The sequence below is a fragment of the Capricornis sumatraensis genome, chromosome 22 (assembly GCF_032405125.1).
Source record: "Capricornis sumatraensis isolate serow.1 chromosome 22, serow.2, whole genome shotgun sequence".
In the NCBI taxonomy this organism is placed as follows: domain Eukaryota; kingdom Metazoa; phylum Chordata; class Mammalia; order Artiodactyla; family Bovidae; genus Capricornis; species Capricornis sumatraensis.
Genome location: NC_091090.1, coordinates 15,054,708 through 15,077,420, shown reverse-complemented (window position 1 = coordinate 15,077,420; position 22,713 = coordinate 15,054,708). Strand labels below are relative to the sequence as shown.

Genomic DNA, 22,713 nt, shown 5'->3' with positions numbered 1-22,713 from the left:
GCCAAGGACACACAGAGTGAGCCTGAGTGCAGAAACCCCCAACCCCTGACACGCCACAGTGTGAGGCAGCTGCCTTGGGAGGGCTCGGGGAGGAGGGGTGGAGAGGCCAGCAGGCCCCTTCTCTAGGGAAATGGGTCTCAGGTGGTGGAGAGAACCTGATGAAGTTGGGGGGAGACGGTGGGGAGCGCAAGGAGCAGACACCGTATTTTCCTTCCCATCCTTCTGGGTATTCTTGAAGGAAAACAGCCCACAACTCATTCTAGTTACTGTCACTTGACTCCAGTGGGAAATACCAAGACCTCCTCACGCTGGCTGCTCATGAGACCCTGAATCTGCTTCTAATTTCAAGCCTCAATTATCGGGGAGTCTGCTCTGCCTCTTGGGGAGCCCACCCACCTTGCCTCTTTAGATAAACAGTCACACACCCTATCCATCACATGGCTGGCAACAACTAGCTTCATTCTTTGGGGATGGTGTCAGGGGAGGCTGGGCCCGGATAAGGGCTGTGTCAGCCACACCCTGAGATATCTAGCAGAGCTAGTCAAAGTTGAGGATGGGGGAAACTTTCCAGCAGATCCAGAGAGATGAGACCTTCCCAGGATGGGGAGTCAAGATTCCCTGGGTTCTACACTGGGCTCTGAAATATGGGTCCCTCTTCCTATTTAAGCCTTGGCTTCTCTTTTCCTAAAGTGAAGGTAATACTTTTTTACTTATAGAGGATGCTATTAAGTATGAATAAGAGAAGGTCTGGTTACAGCAGGAAGCCCTTCAGAGGCAAATGAAGACTGATCATCCCAGGGACATAACTTTCATCTGCTCTGAAATCTTCAACTCTCTATCTACCTATCCAATTCCCAACCACAATCCAGAATCCTACAAGTCTTGAGCCAAGTGCTCAAGAGCTCAAAGTCACATATACCTCAGCCAGAAAACAAGTCACACCTGTGAGAGCAGGTGTCTGAGCCAACATATCCGTGCCCTAACCTGGCTCTGCCTCTAACATTACCACCTCAATTTAAATCACGAAGCCAGCTGTGCCTCATTTGTAAAGGATCAACACCTGCTTTTGTGAGACTCCACTAAGGCTGTGCAAAAATATTCCTAGGTACCAGGTAGCTGAGACAGTGGAAGAGAAACAGACTTCAGCCCCCAGCAGTGGGCCCTCAGGCTGCATGAGCCTGGTATCCAGATCTATTTCCCTATGGCAGGATCTTTCATTTTTAGTGCACAGTGCTGTTTGGCTGTGCCTGATATAGCTCAACAGATGACAACAATAACTGCTACCATCTACCGCTACATACCAAGTGCTTTATATAGGCTGCTTCCAATCCTTAAAGACTCGCAAAGGAAGTATCACTAGCCTCATGTCAGAAATAAGGAATAGAATCAGAGGTTAACTGATATGCCCCAGGATACCCAGCTGGCAAGAAGATGGGATTTGAACTCAAGTCTGCCTAATTAACTTCGGGGCTTCCCAGGTGGCATAGTGGTAAAGAAACTGCCTGCCAATGCAGGAGACATAAAAGACGCCAGTTCGATCCCTGGGTTGGAAGATCTGGAAGAAGGCAAAGCAACCCATTCCAGTATTCCTGCCTGGAAAATCACATGGACAGAGGAGCCTGGTGGGACACGACGACTGAAGCAACTTAGCGCACACACACAGCCTACTTCAGGCTCAAGTTCCTGACACACACACATACCACACACACAGCCTACTTCAGGCTCAAGTTTCTGGCTCAAGTTCCCAACACACAACACACACACGGCCTACTTCAAGCTCAAGTTCCACACAGACACACACAAAGCCTACTTCAGGCTCAAGTTCCTGACACACAAACACACATACCACACACACAGCCTACTTCAGGCTCAAGTTCCTGACACACACACACACACACCACACACACAGCCTACTTCAAGCTCAAGTTCCTGACACACACACATACCACACACACACAGCCTACTTCAGGCTCAAGTTTCTGGCTCAAGTTCTCAACACACACACACACACACACACGGCCTACTTCAAGCTCAAGTTTCACACAGACACACACAAAGCCTACTGCAGGCTCAAGTTCCTGACACACACACACACACATACCATACACACAGCCTACTTCAGCCTCAAGTCACACACACACACACACATGCTACTTCAGGCTCAAGTTTCTGGCCCAAGTTCCCAACACACACACACACACGGCCTACTTCAAGCTCAAATTCCACACAGATACACACAAAGCCTACCTCAGGCTCCAGTTCATCACACACACACATACAGTCTACTTCAGACTCAAGTTCCACACACACACACACACACACACACACACACAGCCTACTTCAGACTCAAGTTCCACACACACACACACACACACACAGCCTACTTCAGCCTCAAGTCACACATACACACGTGCTACTTCAGGCTCAAGTTCCTGACTCTATATAGGCTCAAGTTCATACATACATACATACACATATACCCTATTTCATACATACATACACACACATATACCCTATTTCATACATAGATACATACACACACACCCTATTTCAGGCTCAAGTTCCTGACTCTATATACCATCCTCCTGCTCTAATACAGGCAAGCTTGGGCCAGATGGGAAGGGAAGGTATTGCTCGAAACAAAGTGTTAGGCAGGAAGCAAGCAAAACAGAGAAAAGCATGTGTTAACCACACAGTCCAAACCCACCACATAACAAGACATGAGAAGCAAAACCCAGGGGAGGCCCCTCCCTGCCAAGTGAGCTGGGCTTCCATATCCCACCAGGACTAAACTGCTCTGTCTGGTAACGGAGACCCTGCATGTTCAGGCCCACCTCGCCCAGTGTGTTGGTTCCTGACGCTCTGGGAAGCCCCTCTCCAAACTGTTCCTCACAGGCACTCTGTCCTTGGTTCCACATACCACGGCCTGAGCCCTTTGCTGCTGTTCACTCTGTCCTCATCCTCAGGGCCAGCTCAGGCACTGTCCCCTCATGAAGCCTTCCCAACCCTCTCAGCTCTCATTCCCTGACACATAACCACACACTGTCCAGCACTGGGGCATCTCTGCACCTCAGGACACCATCTAGTCTTCCCAGTGGGCCATGGACTCTTTCCGTGCTGCTCCCGAGTCTGCCTTATTCCTCTCAGTGAGCAGCCTGTGCTGGACATGCACTAAGGACTCCTTGGTGACAAGCCCTGAATACCATCTCCTAGGACCCCTTGGCTCATTTTGCTGTGCCCACAGATTCTTGCTTCTCAGACACGCAAGCATGTTTCCACACGCAGGGCCCGTGCACTTGCTAGTCTATTTTTTTTGGAACATCCTTTTCCCAGATACCCCAGAAGCTCACACCTCTGGCTCCTTCAGATCTTTACTCAAATGTCACCTCCTCAGAAAGCCTTCCCTGGCCACCCTCTCTAATACTACCTCAGCATCCCCTGTCCCTCTTCCCTGCTGGACTTTTCTCCACCACTTCTAATATGAGATACAATTTACTTATTTGCTTTCAGTCTAACTCCTCACTTATCTGTTTTATTTAATGATTTCCCCCACCACACACAGTAGTGCCTACAATAATGCCTGATATAAATATTTGCTAAATGAATGAACTAAAATGAAGGTAGGAACCATTTTATCACATACAGCTTTGTATTCCCCTAAGGGCCAAAGAGAGCCCTTAGGGCCAGACACAAGCTGGCCCTCTCAAAACACTTGCTCAAAGCCCGCTTCCCCAGGCCAGTGCTCGTGTGCCAGGCCCAAGTGTGCGCTGTGGAGCCAGCCTCAGCGCTACTACTGGCATCCACAGGGGCCACTACGGACACAGCTGACTGGGGAGGTGCTGGCTGCCAAGCAAAGCAAGAAAGCATAAGAGGAGCGAGAGAAGTCTCAGGCGAGGTCACCTGTCTCTTCCTCCTGCTGGGGGGACCTCTCCCCTTCGCTTTGACTACAGCTCCTGCTCCTCGGCCGCTTCCGGGAGTGTCGTTCATCCTCGATGCTGGCGGGAGACATGGGAGAGTCCGCTGTGCCATGGTCCTCACCATTCTCCAGGGCCCTGTCTGGGCTCCTCTGGAGCTTAACCCCGTTTCTGGCCTTCTTGAAGAGGACTGATGTGCGGCGGCCCACGCCACTGAGTGGGGCGCCAGTGGGGGATGTGTCGGGGGCCATGAGGGACACTCTGTTGATGCCATTGTCACTGAGCAAGCGTTGCAAGGGCTCACTCCCTAGCTGCAGAGGTGATTTTTCCAAAAGCTCATCTTCTTCCGCTTTTCTGGGCTTGAGGAATCGGCTTGGAGGCTTGCTATCATTGATGGGTTTCAGAGTGGGGGGATCTGGAGGCGATTCTTGCTCAGACAAGGAAGGTGCAGGTCCAGTGGGTTCCAGGGTTGGTGGGGGAGGCATTTTGGAGTCATCTGTTAGAGAAAAAGAGAACCTGCTTGAACATTTTAGAAAAAGTCTGCCCCTACAAGTCAGATAATGACACTGACAACTCAGAGCCCAAAGTACAGGCTGTCAGCACACTTGAGACGCATCCCAGCTCTCAGATTTGAGGTGAACAAAAGGTAGGACTAAACTGCGTCGATGTGCTTCCCAGGTGGCTCAGTGGTAAAGAATCTGCCAGCCAAGTGGGAGACATGGGTCCAATCCCTGGGTTGGGAAGATCCCCCAGAGAAGGAAATGGCAACCCACTCCAGTATTCTTGTCTGGAAAATTTCATGGACAGAGGAGCCTGGTGGGTTACAGTCCATGGGGTCACAAAAGAGATGGACACGACTTATCAACTAAACAGAAGCAGCAGTAAGTTCTGTATACACTGCTGCTGCTGCTACTGCTGCTAAGTCGCTTTAGTCGTGTCCGACTCTGTGTGACTCCATAGACGGCAGCCCACCAGGCTCCGCCGTCCCTGGGATTCTCCAGGCAAGAACACAGGAGTGGGTTGCCATTTCCTTCTCCAATGCATGAAAATGAAAAGTGAAAGTGAAGTCACTGAGTTGTGTCCAACTCTCAGCGACCTCATGGACTGCAGCCTACCAGGCTCCTCTGTCCATGGAGTTTTCCAGGCAAGAGTACTGGAGTGGGGTGCCATCACCTTCTCTGTTGTATACAATAGTAGCTCTAAACCCTGGCTATCTATTAGAGAACCTGAAACCAAATCACCAAAGATGGAATTCTTTTTTTTAAAAAAAAAAGCTTTCACCAGGTGAGTCTGATAAAGATAGGGTTATAAACCCCTACACCCTGATTAATCAATAATTAGATAAGTTGCAACCTCACAAATTAAGGGTCTACAACTCTCTGCTGCTACTGCTAAGTCACTTCAGTTGTGTCCGACTCTGTGTGACCCCATAGACAGCAGCCCACCAGGCTCCCCCGTCCCTGGGATTCTCAGGCAAGAACACTGGAGTGGGTTGCCATTTCCTTCTCCAATGCATGAAAGTGAAAAGTGAAAGGGAAGTCGCTCAGTCATGTCCGACTCTTCGTGACCCCATGGACTGCAGCCTACCAGGCTCCTCTGTCCATGGGATTTTCCAGGCAAGAGTACTGGAGTGGGGTGCCATCGCCTTCTCTGCTACAACTCTCTAGACCCAGGTATTTTCCCATCTGTCAATGTATTTTGTTTCATATCATGCAAGTGAAGCAAGCAGGACAAGCAGAAAGAATAAGCTTACAAATAGGAAAAATGAGAGCAAAGAATTTAAATCAGAGGCTCCCAAACATGTCTGTTCAACCTCCACCTTGAAACTTTTACAAATTGAGACTTTTAAGACAGCTCATATTTCCCTAATCTGAGTTTCTGGAACATGAACCCTAGAAATTTTTGAAACCTCTAGAAGCTGTTGCAACTGGTCCACTGGGCGTGACTCTGCACTGCCTCAGCCCAGAAGTGGGGATGGATACAAATGGAATGCTGACTGCCACACAGGGAGCTGGGAAAAGTAAATATGGACACGAAGCCCTCTAAGGGCTGAATCTGACCTCGGCCACGGCCCCACTCTCCGCCAACCTAACACAGAGTGGGCCATTCCCTGCAATTTGGCCCCTTTGCCTCTGAAGATAACTTCCAACTTTCTGGACTGTATGGATGACCGGCCCTCCTGAGTTGACAATTCTGACCCCAGTGAAGTGGAGAGGATGGACAGCAACTCAGGTAAGAGAATCACTTCCCTCAGCGTCTTTTTAATATGAGGCCTTCCATCTTGGGATGGGCCTGTAGATTTGGCCAGCTGGAGTCAAAGCCATGAGCCCAGACCATCTTTAAGGTTCTTCTTTTCTATTCTACTACACCATAATCTAACTTGCTCCAAGAGCCTCTCTACATGATGGGTAAGTTGAGCTAATATTTAACCGGTATGTACAATACGGCCATACCAGAGTCAAAATACCAAAATACTTCTTACTGTTAGTAAACAGCCACTGGACCTCAGTATCTGAAAGTCCCTGAATCTGCTCACAATCCAGTAGCTGAAAATCCAAATCAGTGGCCCCCAGGAGCCCCCTCCAGGACAACAGCTAACATCTACTCTGACTGATAGATTTTGGTCTCAATGGATTATTAAGTAGTTTGAATACCATCTCTAGGTATGCATCAAAGTGTGACCCTTCCCAGGGCTTTTGCTTGCCCACTAGGGTCAGAATTAGGGAAGGATGCTCCCACAGTGGGATTTCAGCTTAACCCTCCCTTTCCCGAGCCCCAGCCCCTTGCCTGCCCGTGACTGTCTCTCACCTCTGTCCCCACTGTCTTCTGGCTCCTCCTGCGGGGCCTGCTCCAGCACAGCCACATCTCCTCGGGGCCCTGCTGGGAGCTCCCCACTGGACACAGTCTTGTTCAGTGACGGTGGTTGTGGCGGAGGCGGCTGCGCCAGCTTCTGCCGAAGAGCATTGATCTCCCGGCGCAGCAGGCGGACTCGGCGAGTCCGGGCCCCACTAGACCGCATGGCGCTCACCAGGTCCAATTTCTCCAGCAGTTCCTTCAGCTGCACTTCTGGGGACAAGTGGGCCCGGTTCTCTGGGATGAGGATGTTGTCCACTGCCAGGGAGAAAGGAGGACAGAAGGGGCTGAAGGACCTGCCCAGGCCAGGGCAAGGGGAAGGGGATTCCTTCAGATGCAAAATATTCTCCTGGAATGCCTGGGTCAGTGGATTCCAGCACCATCACTGTGGGGCCTTGGCCCTGCGGCACTGCTGCCAGGAGGGCGGCCATAGGGATAAGGTCAGAATCTGGGAAACGTGCAGGAAGCAGTTCAGTCATGGTTACAGGCTTGTGGAGCAGGAACAAGGCAGCCTGGCCATCCCCCAACCTGAGTGACTGTTTGGCTGCTGCCATCAAGAAGCAGAGAGCAGGGGCAGGCAGACTGGGGATTTCAGAGGCAATTCCATTTTTCTGATCCTCCACCTGCATTCTTCTGAAAAAGCCAGACACCACACTGTACTCCTGCTGCCCAGGCTCCAATGCCACACAGTGGGAGTCCAGGAGAGGAAGACCCCTTGTGAAGCTTTAGTTTTTAAACAGACAGCTAGTACCTGATTCCCGTCCTACCATTCAAGAAAGGCTTGGTGAATAAAACTTTAACTCCTGGAACGATTCTAGCCACAAGCACATGGACCTCAGCCTGTGCCTACCTCCAGTTTTGCTCCTATAGTCTACCCGGTAGCCCCCAGGGCCATCCTAATCTATAGTTCTCCAGGCTTTTATACCTGTGCCTCTCCTGGCCCCTCTCTCCTCCCCACCCGTCCCGGCTTCTCACCGTCTTCCCAGGAGAAGCGGTAAAAGTCCTCCGATTTGGGTGACTCGGGCAGATGGGTGCCCGTCTCAGGGTCATAGCCGATGTTCTCTGCCTGCCGCCGGGCATGCCGCAGGATGGCCCCTCCCAGGTCCCGCAGGCGGACAGCTGCTCGGTGGAAAATTGTGTCTTTAGCATTATACTTCATGCAGTTGGTAACTATAAGGTTAAAGTCCTCCTCAAACTCCTCCAAGGTGTGGTACAGGTGGGACTCCAGCTTCCGCCTCATAGTAGAAAAATCCATTGGCTTGGATATGAATTCCAGGTAATCTGGAACCTAAACATATAAAACCTGTACAATTACAACAACCATTTACTAGCCAAACAGGCGCACCCTTCACCGGCACTCTTGACTCCCCGTTTTCTGGCTTGGCCATGCCAGACTAATTCATAGCCGCCGGGCCCTGGACCACCCTGCTCTGCTGAGCCATCACCATGAGCCAGTCTACTAGCCTTGCCAGACTCCCCCAGGTTTTGTACACCCTGTGCCCCAACCCTTTCCTGGCCTACTCAGACCCTATTTCCATTTCAGGCAGGGCTCATTGCTCAGAAAGTAGTGGGGAACTTGCCTCACTCAGGTTGACAGGCTCGGCAAAGATGTGTGCGGGATCCTTCTCCTGCAGCAAGTCCAGTGTTGTCCTCAGCAGAACGTTGAATGGCATCAGCTCCAGCTCCATGGCAGCTTGCTGGATCTTGATCTGTGGGAAAGGTGGGGAGAAATCAGGACATCCCCCCCTAAAGAGGCACGGAACTTTTTCTTGATAACTTGATTTTCATCAGTCATGTACAACAAAGTTTCACAAGACAGTAAGCTAATCAGTACTTGAGTTATCACTGTACGTAGCTTAGAAACAATGATACCAACAGCTACCATTTTGTGAACCTTTCTTATGTATTCAGCTCCATAATAAAACTTATAGTACTAACAGTTAATACTTTTATGGTCCAAATAACATTCAAGATAGGTACAAATGAGGTATTTTACAAAGAGGAAACTGAGGCATGGAAGGACTGACTGGCCTGAGGTCACACAGCTAATAAGGGGCAGAGTTGGGATTCATAGTGTGTGGTTTTGACTACTATGCACACTGCCTTTCTACTTATATCACCTCAGTTAATCATCACAACAACCTTGAAGGAGAAACTGTTATTATCTATGTTTTACAAATATGGAATCTAAGGTTTGAAAGGAATACAATGAGGAGTTACTAACCCAAGGTCACCTGGCTAGAAAGGAACAGGGATGGGATTTAAACTGAGGTCTGACTTAGCCCAAGAGGCACATGATATAAAATGTGCCTTGGGCCACAAGTCCCATCAAATTGACCCTTGGGGCATTTAGGTTGGCCTAGCATGACCGGGGCCTCGAAGCTTACCCCCTCAGGCAGCAAGCAGCCAGACACATTTGCAGCAGTGTGCTGTATAAACGTTATTTTCCATGTGTCCCCTAATGTGAAAAAGATGGGAAACCATAGACTAGACTATGAGACATTCCTGCCTCTTGACTACATTCAAACAGGCCTGCCTGCATCCCCTGCCTACTTCCTTTCCCCTTACATTTCTCTGAACCAGAAATGGGAAAAGATGCTCAACTGGGGGATTAGGCCTGGGATGGCAGAGACAGTTTGACCATAAGGACAAGGTCCTTATGTACAGCAAAAGCTGCCCAGTCTCAGAGGTGGAAATTCAGGCTACTCAGCCCACAAGAGAAGGGTTTGTGCTGGGGCTGAACGGTGAAGAGGAGTTTGGAGACATAAAGAAAAAACATCTTTAACTTGAGCCTCTGAAGCATGGAAGTAACAGCTGCTATTCCTGGACCAGAAAGAACACTTTTGGCTCGTCATCCATTCAATTAATAGTTTTTGCTCACTGTCATATGCAGGGTGCTGCAACAGACACTTTAGGGAAGCAAAGAGTATCAATAATGATGCTAGCAGCTGATACTTCTATAGCCCTACTGTATGCCAGGCACTGTTCTAAGCTCTTTATATACACTAAGTCATCTAATCCTCACAACCTTATGAGGTATGTTCTATTAATATCCTCCTTTTATAGTCAAGGAAACTTGAAGTATTAAAAAAAAAAAAGACTGTAAGTGTTTAAGGGTCAAATGAGAACCCTCAAGCTCTCAGTCAAAAGTGATACCCATCTGAATGGCCTGAGAAGCTCTCCAAAATATTCAAGGCCAGGCTCCTCCTGAGATTTCATAAGTGAGAAACTCCAGGGATGGGCTCAGACATATAATATTAAGCTTAAGCTTGAGGCCACCAGAAGCTAAAAGCTCCCCAAGTTTGAAGCCATCAGTAGCACCACACCCAATGCCTAGTAGGCAGGACTTGGAGCCCATAGTGCTGGGCAGGAAGGCAACAAAGCTGACACTGATGGGGGGAGAAAAAGACTGAACAAGAGCTCTGGGGGCTCCTCCTCACCTGCTCCCGCTTGAGCTTTTCTCTTTTCCGAATCAGTTCGATTAGCAGCCGTGCCCGCTCCAAATCGTGCCGGAGCTTCTGCCAGTATTTCAGCTCTTCCTTTACAGCACTTGTCTTCTCATCCTGCTCCCGCTGCAGGAGGGGAGGGAAAAGAATGAGGAGTTGTGGGCTTCTCTCCGGCCCCAAGTCCTCTCCCTGCTCAGCCTCACAGGCACTCTGCAGCTAAGAGCCCCATGCCCTTCCTGGATCCTCTGCTCTGGAAAGCCCTTTCACCCTCTTCCATCACATGCCTTCCTCTTGTGCTTCCCCAGTCCTACGACAATGTCTCTTCACTACAGCACGACCACCACTGCTGGGGAGAGAGATGGGACTACCTCCTCCTACCCTCAGGGACATCAGAGAGCAGCTGTGAATCCTCCGGACTGGAAAGAATTTCAGAAGGAAACTAATAGACACCTCAGGGTGGAAAGAATTTCACCCTAGAGCTTCGACTTGGCTAGAAAATAAAGCGAAGTTTTTACCATAAGCTTGTACCTACTTATTTCAACATACTTTAAAATACCACCACTACCACTAACATCAAACATGTGATTCTTGCCTAGAAAAACTACAATGTAGTTGAGGCCCAGGGTTTGATACACAAGGGCACAGCAGCATAAAGACAACAAAAATTGATCTGATAAACTGAATATAAAATGCTGAAGAAAATAGAGAAGATCTCAATGGGTGGGGCTCAGGTCAGGGATTCCTGGGGTGAGCAAGCTTACTAGGATTTCACATGTAGTGATGGACGTGGATGAACAAAGCGGTAAGAAAGGCCTCTTTTGGAACTGAAGGGACCACAGAGCAGAAGTATGAAGGCACAATCAGTGATTCTTTGCTTGTTGAGAAAAATGGCCGGCCAGAGGAGAGGAACTAGAGAACCATACAAGCCAAGGAAGATCCAGGATCCAACTGGCAAGAAGTTTCAAATGCCAGGCAAAAAAGCTTAGCTGTAGCCTGCCTGAAGTGGGGGAGGGGTGAATATATTCTGGAAAAAAAGAAATGACAGGATGGAAAATAGTTAAGTGAATAAGGCAGCACCAGTGGTGAAGCAAAGAAAGAATTAGAGGCTGGAGACCGTCTAGAAAGCTACTGCTGAAATTAAGGGGGCATGGGTGAGCAGAGTAGTTGTAGAATGGAGATGAAGGGCCATACACTGATTAACCCCCTGAGACAGACTGAGGGATGATTAACTGTAGCTCCTAATGGGGGGAAGAGCCAAAAGTAACTCCAAGGTGGACAACATCTGAGGTCAGGAGGAAGGAGCTTCCATATCAACAACAGAAATACAATTATGGAGATGAAGGAAGATACTGAATCAAGTTTCCAATATCTGACGTACAGGAAACAACATATACATGGACTCCTACAGTTCCTCTGCCCCAGAGAGACTGAGGGCAAAAAAAAAAAAAGGGGACAAGACAAGAAACCTGGAGCTACAGCCACACAATTATGGACAACTACAACAGTAGACAAGCTCTCCAAGCCAATGGGCAGACAGACAGCAGGGCCCCTGGGAATATTACCACTAAGGAGTAAGAATTAGGGTCAGCAGAGGGTGCGTTCAGTGGGGTACAGGAGGTGGGAAATGGTGTCACAAAGAAACTTTAAGACAAAGTGACTGTGCTGTCAAATATTGTCCAACAGTCTACAAGGTGAGAGAATATGAGGGAAGACTTGCTGGGCTGGAAGGGTGTCACTATTGTTCTTGAAGAAGCTACAGGGGAGCAAGCAGACCATTCCAAGGAGAGAGCAAATATACACTTCTCTTTCAGGACTTTAGTTACAAAAGGCAAAAGTGAAATCAGACAGAACAGAGGGCAGCAGAGTCATGGGAACGTTTGCTTTGTCTCTGGAGTAAAGGTGTAGGAATATTTAAAGGCAGAAGTAATGGAACAAGTGAAGAGAGAGAGACAACTAAATATGCTTTTAAAAAATCTCTCAGGGTGCCTCCACCATGTTGGAAAACACCGAACATGCAGCAACTCCAGATGCTAATGTCTACAAGGCCACCCAACTGGGCAGGCTGTGTGCTACAACTTAGACAGTTAATTTGTGTATTTCTTATGGAACATTTTTTGGCAGATGGCAGTATCGTGTCTTACGCAAAGTATGCTTTTTCCTAACTCATATATCATGGCCACCTAACTCACACTTAGCCCACTTCTTCTTTTCTGCAGTATCTAAAGGGGTTTCCCCATGTACAGGGAAAGTTGGGCCTGCTCTCCACTCTCCCCTAGAATTTGCTCCAAGCCAAGCCTCTCATCTAGGAGGAGTTACTGTCTGGTCTAAAGAGCGTTACAATGCTGGAGGTCATTCCTGGGGTGGACCACCTAGAGGGGTGAAGGCTACAGGCAAAGGCTCCAGAGAGCTCAGGGAACACTGCCCCACCATCTCTCCTTCATCACTCTCCACCTCTCTCCACTGCCCTCAAACCACGACTTCACTTACCTGCTCAGCGTTCCTTTGAGACTGCAAGTGGGAGTGCAGGCGCCGGATGAGAGGGACACCATTCCGTGCCTGCCGCTTCAACAGCCAGTAGTTGTGAAGCCGTTGCATGAACTGGGTTTTCCTCTGAAAGGAGAGACCACTACAGATCTTGTTCAACCTTGAGTAGAGGCACAGGGAAGTGAAAGACACGGTCAGTGGGCAGCCCGGATTACAGCCTCCTATCAAGACCCCGTGCGTGGTTCATTTCTGAACTTGGTAGAGGAAGACAGAATAAAGTAGCCAAATGCCTCACCTCAGAGAAAGGTTTGAAAAGGATGGCAAAGTTAAGCAGCTCAGATTCAGCATGAGATATTTCACTTGACTGTCCATCTCCTGCCTTGCAGGTTCCAAAAGAACCCTCCCCCAGGAACCCAGACCCTTTAGTCCTGGACTCCTAAGACATAGGTCTGTGCCCCAATACCCTCACTCTTTTCTTGATAAAGGAAGCAAAAGGCAACAGGAACTTGTATAAGCTGTGGGCAATGTAGTCACTATTTCCTGCTCCTCTGTGGCTAAGGGTCCCATCAGACCAGGGAGTAGTCCACAGCCAAGCTGGAAGGAAAATTAGTAGGAATATAGCAGGCTACTGCCCTCTGAACCCAAATGCAACCCTTTGGAGTTGTCTGACCTCAGGTTTTTCATTAAAAAACTCAGCAGCCTAAAAATCCCTAATTTTGAAACAAATTGAAAAAAAAAAAGAATCTAAAGACATAAGAGGACGGAGAATCTGAAAATTTAGCTGGCTCCACAAAGAAAAATAAATAGTATACAATATCACTTATATGTGGAATCTAAAAACTATGAGAATATGAGAATTCCCTGGCGGTCTAGTGGTTAGGACTCAGTGCTTTCACTGCGAGGGCCCAGGTTCAATCCCTGGTCAGGGAACTAAGATACTGCAAGCTGTGCGGCATGGCCAAAAAATATAAATAAATACAAAATATAACACACTAGTGAACATAAAAGAAGCAGACTCCGAGAGAACAAACTACTGGTTCTCAGTGTACGGGGAGGTGGGCAATACAGGGCCAGAGGAGTGGGAGGTATAAAATACCAGGTATAAGATAGCTCAAGGATATACTACTGTATAACATAGGGAATATAGTCAATATTTTATAATAATTGTAAGTAAAAATTAATCTTTAAAAATTGTATGAAAATAAAATTTTAAAATTTAGCTGGGTTAACTACCCCAAAAGAGAAGTCTGGAGGTTAGGATTTAAGCCAATAACACATGAGGGGGTGGGGGGAAGCAGTAGGAAAGGCATTAATGAGAGTTCATAATCTCTACAACAATGTTCAAACTGCAAGGTGGGTCACATTATTCCATTTCAAATGATGGAAAGGCAGAAGAACAGCCTCTTTTCTTGGCTGAATACACTGCTGAAGCCACTAACGCAGCTAATAAGATGGTGAAGTTGGGCAGGATTTGAACCCATGATCTCTCTGCTATACCATATTGTGTTCCCAAATTGATTAAGCAAGGACTCAGTGCTCCTCTGGCTTTTCCTCTGTTTCTCTTACTCTAACGTGCACACTTCCACTGAAAGGAAGATAACTGTGGCTAAACAAGGAAGGTGGAACCTAAAAAGTATGTTCATGTTGGGCTGGACATTGCTCACCTAGGCCTTGCGCCTTTCCATGGTCAGACATCCCGGCCCCAAAGCCAAGCTGACAAAATCGAGGCCTAGGCCTTTCCCCAAAGAACAGATTCCCCCACCAACACCCATGCCAAGCACACCTGCCCAGATGCAGGCATCCCCCTCCCTCTATAACCTCTTGGCCATGGAAGGTCCCAATAGCATTTGTGCAGGCAGGGAAAAGAATAATAATAAAATAGCAGTAGCAGCAGCAGCCACCATTTATTGAGCGCTTACTATTTGCCAGGCACTGTGCTGAGTGCTTTACTTATACTATCTTACTGATTTCTCCCAATAACCCTTTAAGGTAGGCTCATTTACAAATAAATACACTAAGGCTAAACAGAAGTTAAGAGACTTGCCAAAGATCACACTGGTAGTGACAGAAGTTCAAGGTTCAAATGCAGGTCTCTCTGGTTCTTAGTCAGCAGGACCCTGCTGGACCCTGCAAGAAACCACCTACAAGAGCAGACCTGACAACCAAAAAGTCTAGCCCCAGGGCATAACCACCAGGGGACTAAGCATGGACCCACTCATCCAACAGAAGCGGGGAGCCTAGAACAGCTCTGTGACTAAAGGGCCCATTTCCTATTGACTAAATCTAACTCCAATCATGGTTCACAAGAGCCTCTCCCTCTGGATCTTCTGTCTTCTTGTCTTCTTTCCAGATAGACAAGTCTGACTGCCTGCTTCCTGCAAACAACTCACTTTCCTCTGCCCACCAGTACTCCTTTCTCCCTGTCTCTTACACAAAGAGAGACAGACAGACAACAGGAACAGAACCTAAAGGCATCATGAGCCCCAGCTGGTGGTCCAGGGTCTGTCACTTTCCCTTGGTTCCTTCCAGCCCTTAGAACAGGACTTGGCATATAGTAAGTGCTCAATAAACATCTCGTTGAATGAATAAAGGAGTGAACAACTTTACCTCCCGTGGCCGCAGTTTCTTCATCTGGGGGTGTGGGAGAAGGTGCAAGGACTATGTTAGATGAATAATCTCCGAGACTCCTTCCTGCTCTAACACTGCAGTCTTTTTAATGAACATCAACAATGAGATGAGCCTCCAATGGAAAATCTTCCCTGTCTCTTGCTTCTCTGCCAAGCTCCCATCCCTCCAACAGCTCCAGATACCTCTCTGATGATTTAAAACAGGCTTGGTGGGAGCCAAAGTTTCTTAGTTATACTGCAGAACTGATCTTTCCTCTAAATCTAAAAGTTTCTTAGGAGGAGACACAACATATCTTTCCCACACAATAACCCTCTTATGCAAAGTCCCCATCATTCCCAGGATGGAGCTTTCTGGACAGCAGATACCCATACTGACCCTTTGAAACAGAGGTTCTCAATTGGAAGTAGTTCAATCCCCATAAGGTTACTAGAAACGTATGTAGGGAGCATCTGAGGTTGTCACAAAGATGAGGCAATTAGGGAGGAGATGTGAATGGCATTCATACAGACCAGGGATGCTAAACATCAAGAAATGTATGGGATGGTCCTAATAATGAATTACCTCCTATCGAAAATGCCACTGGTGCCCTGTTGGAATATTACCTTAGACATCCCGTCGCCTGGGTTTCTAAGCAACTTAAGTGTGTGTCTCACCTTGAACCAAAGGAAATACATTGCTTTGAAGGGCACAATCAAAACCACAAACCAGACTGGGCGAGCCCAGGGTCCAAAGGAGAAGTCTAAATCTGAGAGCACAGAAGAGAACAGGAATTCACCAACATTAGGGAAGGAGGTCTGGCTCAGGGCCAACACCAGCCCAAGAAGAAACCATGTGTCCCCAGGGAGACATCCTGGGCAGGCTCACCTGTAAGAAGGTATCCGTGGGACAGTGACCATGGGGACAGTGGAGGTCGTGTCTCGACCCACTTCCTCTGGCTCCTTCTTGATCCTTTGCTTCAAAGTCATCTTGTTCTTCTTGGACACTCCCTTGAGGGGGCCACCTACCCCACCCTGCCCTTCACCTTCCTCCTCCTCTTCTACCTCTTCCTTTTCTTCCTCCTCTTCACAGGCCTCCTTCAGCCCTTCATCATCCCCTGCCTCACTCAGGCTTCCAGGAGAGTCGCCCTTCCTCCTAGCAGTGGCAGCACCTGGCGGTGAGTGGGCCTCACAGTAGGCAGTCTTGCGCACTGTGAAGATGGTGCCATTGAGGCTGGTCTCACGCATAGGCTCAATCTTCATGAAGAGCCCGGCCCTCTGTGCACACGTCACGTGGAAGGCCGTGTAGCAGTTCACCTTATGGCACTGGATGGCTGCACCTAGCCCCTTCTGCTTGCAGATATAGCAGGTTAGTTTCCAGCGGGCAGGTGGGATGTTGTCGATGCCCTCAATGGGCTCCAGGAACACGGTGTTACCAAAGCAGACTTCAGGGATCCAGATGGCACACACCACATGGGCCCAGTGCCCATCACTGGTCTGTTTGAAAGCGCCACCCTTGTTGGGGCAGAGGACGCAATCCACAGGCCGGGAGGGAGACTGTAGGCAGCAGCGGCATAGCCACTGGCCCTCAGGGATGTAGGGGACGCCATAGCACTCCTGGTGTACAGCCAGGTTGCAGATGTCACAGAAGAGAATGACGTTGCTGTTGTGGCATTCATCATCCAGGCACACACAGCAGAAAGCATCTTCATCAATGAGTGACTGTTGGGCCCCACTACTGCGACTTTCCAGGTACGATTCCTTCTCAAGCCGGTCCACCAGCAGCTCAAAGGTGTCTGCCGACACCAAACTGTAACCATCTGCTCGCCGCTTCTCGTTTACCAAGTCCAGCCAGGCGAGGTCCTCCTCATCCATGTCATACTCGACTTCTGCATCCAGATCTTCAGGTGACTTTTCAATGTAGCGGTAGTAAGCAGCAGGCAGCGGGGGTGCTTCTGGCTGACTGCCTGAGTCCACCATGCGGAAGCTGGGTTGCGGGAGGTGGAAGGAAGAGCCAGATGCATGCTTGGAGCAGGACTCCTTCTTTTTGCCCTTGGATGAGGGTTTTTTTGACTTGCCAGGGAACTGAGGCTGCTCACTGTTTTCCTTGTTACTATTGCATTCGGTGATATCCTGGGCAGTCAACTCATCCTCTGTGATGATCTTGAGTGGATCATAGATGCTAATACGATGCAGGCGTCCATCGATGTCCACCTCCACAATCCGCTGGGCCTGGGCATACGTCAGGGTCTCCCGAGTGGGTGAGCACTTCAGACTATAGGGGGATGGGGAGCGCCGGCCCTCGGCATTTGGCCGCGACTTCCGGCGAGGCTTCCTCATGGCACCTGGGAACCAATGAGACAGACCTAAGGAGAGAAGGCCAGGAGACTGAGCTGGATGGTTAGGCACGCATGCACTCATTCACCTTTCCTTCTGATCAGGTGGCCACTGGTAAACTGGCTATTTCCTCAGCCTGAGCCACCCTACCCTTCAGGCATCATTTATAATGGCTTGCTCCTTCACCTCTTCCAAGCCTTTCCATAAACAGTGCTTCTCAGTCAGTCCCTCTCTGACCATTCTACCCAAAACTGCAAATCTCTTTCCCTCATCAGTCATCTTTCATCCTGCTTTGTTTTTCACTGTTACTTACACTCACCAATTTTTGCTGTGCTATGTAATTTACTTATTTGCCATGTATATTTTCTTCCTTCCACTAGAATGTGGGCTTTCCAGGTGGAACTGGTGGTAAAGAACCTGCCTGTCAATGCAGGAGATGTAAGATAGAAAAGATGCAGGTTCAATCCTTGGGCTGGGATCCCCTAAAGGACATGGCAACCCGCTCCAGTATTCTAGCCTGGAGAATCCTGTGGACAGAGGAGCCTGACAGGGTACAGCTCATTGGGTCGCAAAGAGCCAGACACAACTGAAGTGACTTAGCACAGCACAGCACTAGAATGTAAGGTCCATGAGGAGAAGGATTTTTGCTTGTCTTGTTCCCTGTTGTATCTCCAACAAGTGTTAGCTGAATGAAACGAGAAACCAAACACACGTGATCCCTACCCTTGAGGAGCTCTGTCTGATCAAAGGGACAAAAAAGTACAGATCACTACAGGGAAACACGGGGAGAGAGCTAACGTTCTAATAATGTACATAAGGCTGTGGGACAGCTAACTACGAAAAACGGGGGTGGTGGTTAAGGCTTAGGAAAGGAGTAAACAAGAATAGCATCCATTTATAAGCTCTACACATGAACAGTATAGAGCCATGAACAGTGGCCCCCATGGGGGATCAAAAATCATAGGTCTAGAGCCCTTTCCCAATCGATCTTACCATGATCAGAAACCCTATCCCCTGATCACACTCAGGGGTGAACGGGGTGAAGGTACCTGAAATGTCTACTACATGTGGTCTAAGCACTTCAAACTACAATGTGTAGGGTATTCTCTGCAAAAGGCAGCATTCATGATGCATTGGCTAGAACATCTCTAAGCAGAAACCCCGGAAGCTCTGGGAGTGGCCTCAAGTGGCCTATATGGGACTCTCACTGGACCCAAGGCCAAGATAATGAAGGTAATATCTGACATAAACTCTCAATGTATCTGTTACTTCAAAGTCCCTCTCTCCCAAAATACATCGTCTACCCCTGTGCAACAAGGAGAAAGCTCTAAATTTTTCTCACATTGTTTTCTGGGATGGAGAGAATTATGACAAGCTCAGAAGGAGCTGTGGTTGCAATTACTGAGGCCATCAGTGCTAGAAAAGACCTTTGAGGATATGATGCCCTGAGGTATAAGCAGAGACTTGGAAGGCTATGAACAAGGAGATGATTTTAAGGAGACAAAACAGAATCTGTCACTTTGGTTGCAAGATCTACCATCTTTATAAAGTGTAGATGGTGATGATAATGTAACACACTTTTCTATAAAGCCCTTTTGCTTTTAATACTGTTCACAACTATTTTGGAAGGTAGAATAGATATCCTCATCCCCATTTTACAGATGAAGAAACAGAAGCTCAGAAAGGTATTATTCCACACAATGCTAGTTAACGATAAAGCTACAATTCAAACCCAGATCTTTTGATCTGCTCAATTCATCTCACTAGGATGTAAATACACAGAGATGTCATGGTCTGATACAAAAAGAGGCTCTGAGGCAGTGCAGATTGTAATCTTGGCCCAGTGTGACCCCCAAGAAAGTCACTGAATCGTTCTGTGCCCCCCTACTTCATCAGCAAAATGAAATTAATCTCTCAAGGGTTGCTACTTGTTAATAAAGTACCATTACCATTCTCGCTCAAAATGCCTTTCAATCCCAAAGTGTGACTGAAACAAAAACAAACAAAAAACAACTTTACTGAGGCACAGTGCCAGGCAAGCACAAAACGTATTTGGAACCAAAGGAAAGAGAATCATCACAGCAATTCTGTGCAGGTTCCAGAGACCCTTGGCCACTCCATGCCTTACAAACGCCAACTCCCTGGGGGGCAGCCCAGGCTAGCAGACCTGCTTTATTACCCTCCCCCCTCCTTCAAGGGCGTGGAGACCCCTCCAGAGTAAAAATCTACCTCAGTACTAACTCAAAATGGCCCAGAGAGCAGATGAAGCCCCTCCTTTGTCAAAGCCATGGTATATTGCCCCTCCCTACCCGCTATCCGCTACCTCCTGGGCAGCTCTAGCTCGGGTCTCTCTCAGCCGGGCGGCAATATCTACAGAGACTTCTGCTGTCCTACCCAAGACGCTGGGGGGCAAACTCCAGAGGGGGAAGGGCTGCTGCTGAGGAAAAGGAGTTTCGCCCGCAAGGAGCTTACAGTCTAGTTTTTTGGCGGGAGTTTCTCATCCCACACAGCCCGTCCCACATATAGAGCTTCAAATACCTCCCAACACCCTCAGGGGTCTACCTGGCACCCCCGAGCCCCGCCTCGCCCACTCCACACAGGTCCTCGAAGAACGAGCTTCTGCAACTAGACTGCTGCCCCTGCACCCCACACGAAATACTCATGAGACGAGAGAACCCCAGCCAAGGCTCCCTGCCCCTCTAAAGGGGCACCTCTTCCAGAAGAATCTTAATCCTTCAGCGGAGAAAGGAGGGAAATAACATCTCCTCACCAAAGGGGAGGGGGCGAGCGCGCCAGAGACAGACTGACGCGGAGTCCGACCCTCAGACAGAGAAAGCTAGCGCCTGCGAATGAGCGGGGCACACAGGCGAGAGCCCATTGGCCACCTCACCTACCCGTCAAGAGGAACTGGGGGGCCAAGGGACGTTCAGGGGGTGGAAATCTCCTCCGGTCTGACCAATTGGAGAGTGTGGAGGGGGCGGGGCTCGGCGGCTTGGCTTCCAGGACCGGGGGGAAAACAAGATGGCGGCTGCGGGAGGGGGTCCTCGCTTTTCAGCTCCCCCCCCTCACTCGCCTTCTCCTTCCCCGCCGCCACCCTGGCTCCAGGAGAGAGCTTTCGCGCGGCCTTCGTCCCTGTCGGGAAGCCCCTCGCTTCCCTCCCCCACCCCGCTCAGTCCCTGATCTCCATAGGCCCTGCTGCCCTCGCCCCCGCTCCGTCTGGCCCCGCTGCCGCCCCCATTACCTCAGCCGCCGGCCCGGCCCTACCGTTCGGGACCCCTGGGCGCGGGCGGGCCAGCCGTCTAGCAGGTTGGCGCGGCCCGGGGAGCGGAGCGCGGCCTCCTCCCGCGCTGGCTTCCGCGGCCACCGCCGTGCCCCCTCCCGGCCCGCGCTGGGGCCCCGGCCCGGCCGCCGCCGCCGCCGCCGCTCCCGGGGGAGGAGGGGGAATGGAGCCGCCGCCGCCGCCGCTGCCGCCACGGAGCCCGGCCGAGGGGAGGGAGGGATCAGCCCCCAGGCAGGATCCGCCCCTCCGGCCTCCCCTCCTCCCCCCGCCACCTCCACCCCTTCCCTCGCTCCCTCTATGGCTCCGCGGGCTCTCCCGCTGAACGGGATCGAGAGCGCGAGAGGGAAAACAGGGGAGAAAAAAAAAAATCCCCCCGCCCGTACCCGGCGCGGCGGCGGCGGCCGGGGCGGTGCGGAGCGCAGCGCGGAGCCGCTGCCGCCACAGGGCACGGTCCCCTGCTCGGCCTCACGGTGGCGGTGCGGACGCGGCAGGGGCGCGGAGCAAAGGCGGGATCTGCGCTCGCCGCAGCCCCGGTTCACCCCGGCCCGGCTCGCCTCCTTCGGGGCGAGCCCGACCAGAGAGCTGGAGGACGTTCGGATCCAACTGGGAAAGACACAAGTCCCTAACTCCTCTTAGAGTGGTTGGTCATCCCCTCTCCCCAGCCCTGCGGGGGAGGAGGCTAAGGTTTGGAGCGACAGCCCCTCTCCCCGAGCTAGAGGGTCTCTAAGCCAAGAGCAGTCATTGAAGACAAAATCGGTCTGCAGTTTTTCTGTGGTGCAGGTGCCTGCACTACTTGTAGAAGTCGTCCCCACCCCACCCCCGTGTTCCAGTTCAGAGGACAAAGGTCTATCGATGTCCATACCTTCCCCCAGTGAGGACAACCGGGGAAGACCTGCCTACCTCTCTTGTGTACAGGTGAGCGTCTTATTCCCCACCAGACATCCTTTATAAGAATCAGACCTGACTTTTCTTCCTCTCCCTTCTGGGTTTTTAAAAGCGTAAACATAGAAGTTTGACACTCTTACTTAAGGACGTCTGGTAACTCATTTGTCACCATAGACACGGGAAACACTCTCCTTATACCTGTTGGCTAGGAGTCGGTTAATTTAATGCAAAAGCGGTTTCCTAATAGATGTTCAGACTCTCAGGTTTCAAAAATCAGCCCGGCTTTTGCTTTCGGATATAAATTTAAGAAAAGGGCGCGTTTGCCACCCCTCTTTTCCTATAAATTGGAAAGCTTACCGCATATGACTGAAGTCTTAAGCACCAATATTTAACGATGTTTATAAAGGGTGTATGGATAGACTGCCTTTAAATGTGAAGATGAATGACATGTTTTGAAAGCGATATCTCTGCCCGCGCTGGTGGTGTAGCTTGGTAAGACTCACAGTTTCTTGCTTGGTTCTGATGATCAACAACACAGATTGTAGAGTCAGAGGATGAAGAATAAAGGCTTTAGGACCCAAGTCTTCCAAATGTTTGAACTGAACCAACTGCTACTTTTGAAGTATAGATGTTTATCATTCTAAGGAATTTAAACATTGTATTTTGAATTTGAAAGTTTGATTAAAGACTCTCATTTGTATAACAAAGATGTTTTCCTGATTACATGATAGTACCTTCTGACAAAGTAATAGCAAAAATACTTTCTTAACCTTTAAGCCAAGAAAGGGCAGGGCATTGTTTTGAAAGCTGTGATGGTAAAATAGTCTGAATTAATGTCAGGTGTTTAAGGCTAGGGGGAATAATCATTTGGAGGGGAAATGTGGAAAAAAGATGATTAATTGTAGAAAGGA

General features: G+C 49.5%; 1 protein-coding gene across 1 annotated transcript in view; it reads right to left on the bottom strand.

Moving 5' to 3' along the window:
* Positions 1-17,640, bottom strand: part of BRPF3 (bromodomain and PHD finger containing 3) — a 32,072-nt gene extending 14,432 nt beyond the window's left edge. The window contains exons 1-7 of the mRNA XM_068994126.1: positions 16,190-17,640; positions 12,701-12,857; positions 10,208-10,339; positions 8,348-8,476; positions 7,743-8,055; positions 6,723-7,025; positions 3,901-4,410 (exon numbers count right to left, since the gene is read on the bottom strand). Of these exons, the coding sequence (XP_068850227.1) occupies positions 3,901-4,410; positions 6,723-7,025; positions 7,743-8,055; positions 8,348-8,476; positions 10,208-10,339; positions 12,701-12,857; positions 16,190-17,640 (2,995 nt within the window). The remainder of the gene's footprint in view (positions 1-3,900; positions 4,411-6,722; positions 7,026-7,742; positions 8,056-8,347; positions 8,477-10,207; positions 10,340-12,700; positions 12,858-16,189) is intronic.
* Positions 17,641-22,713: the final 5,073 nt, after the last annotated feature.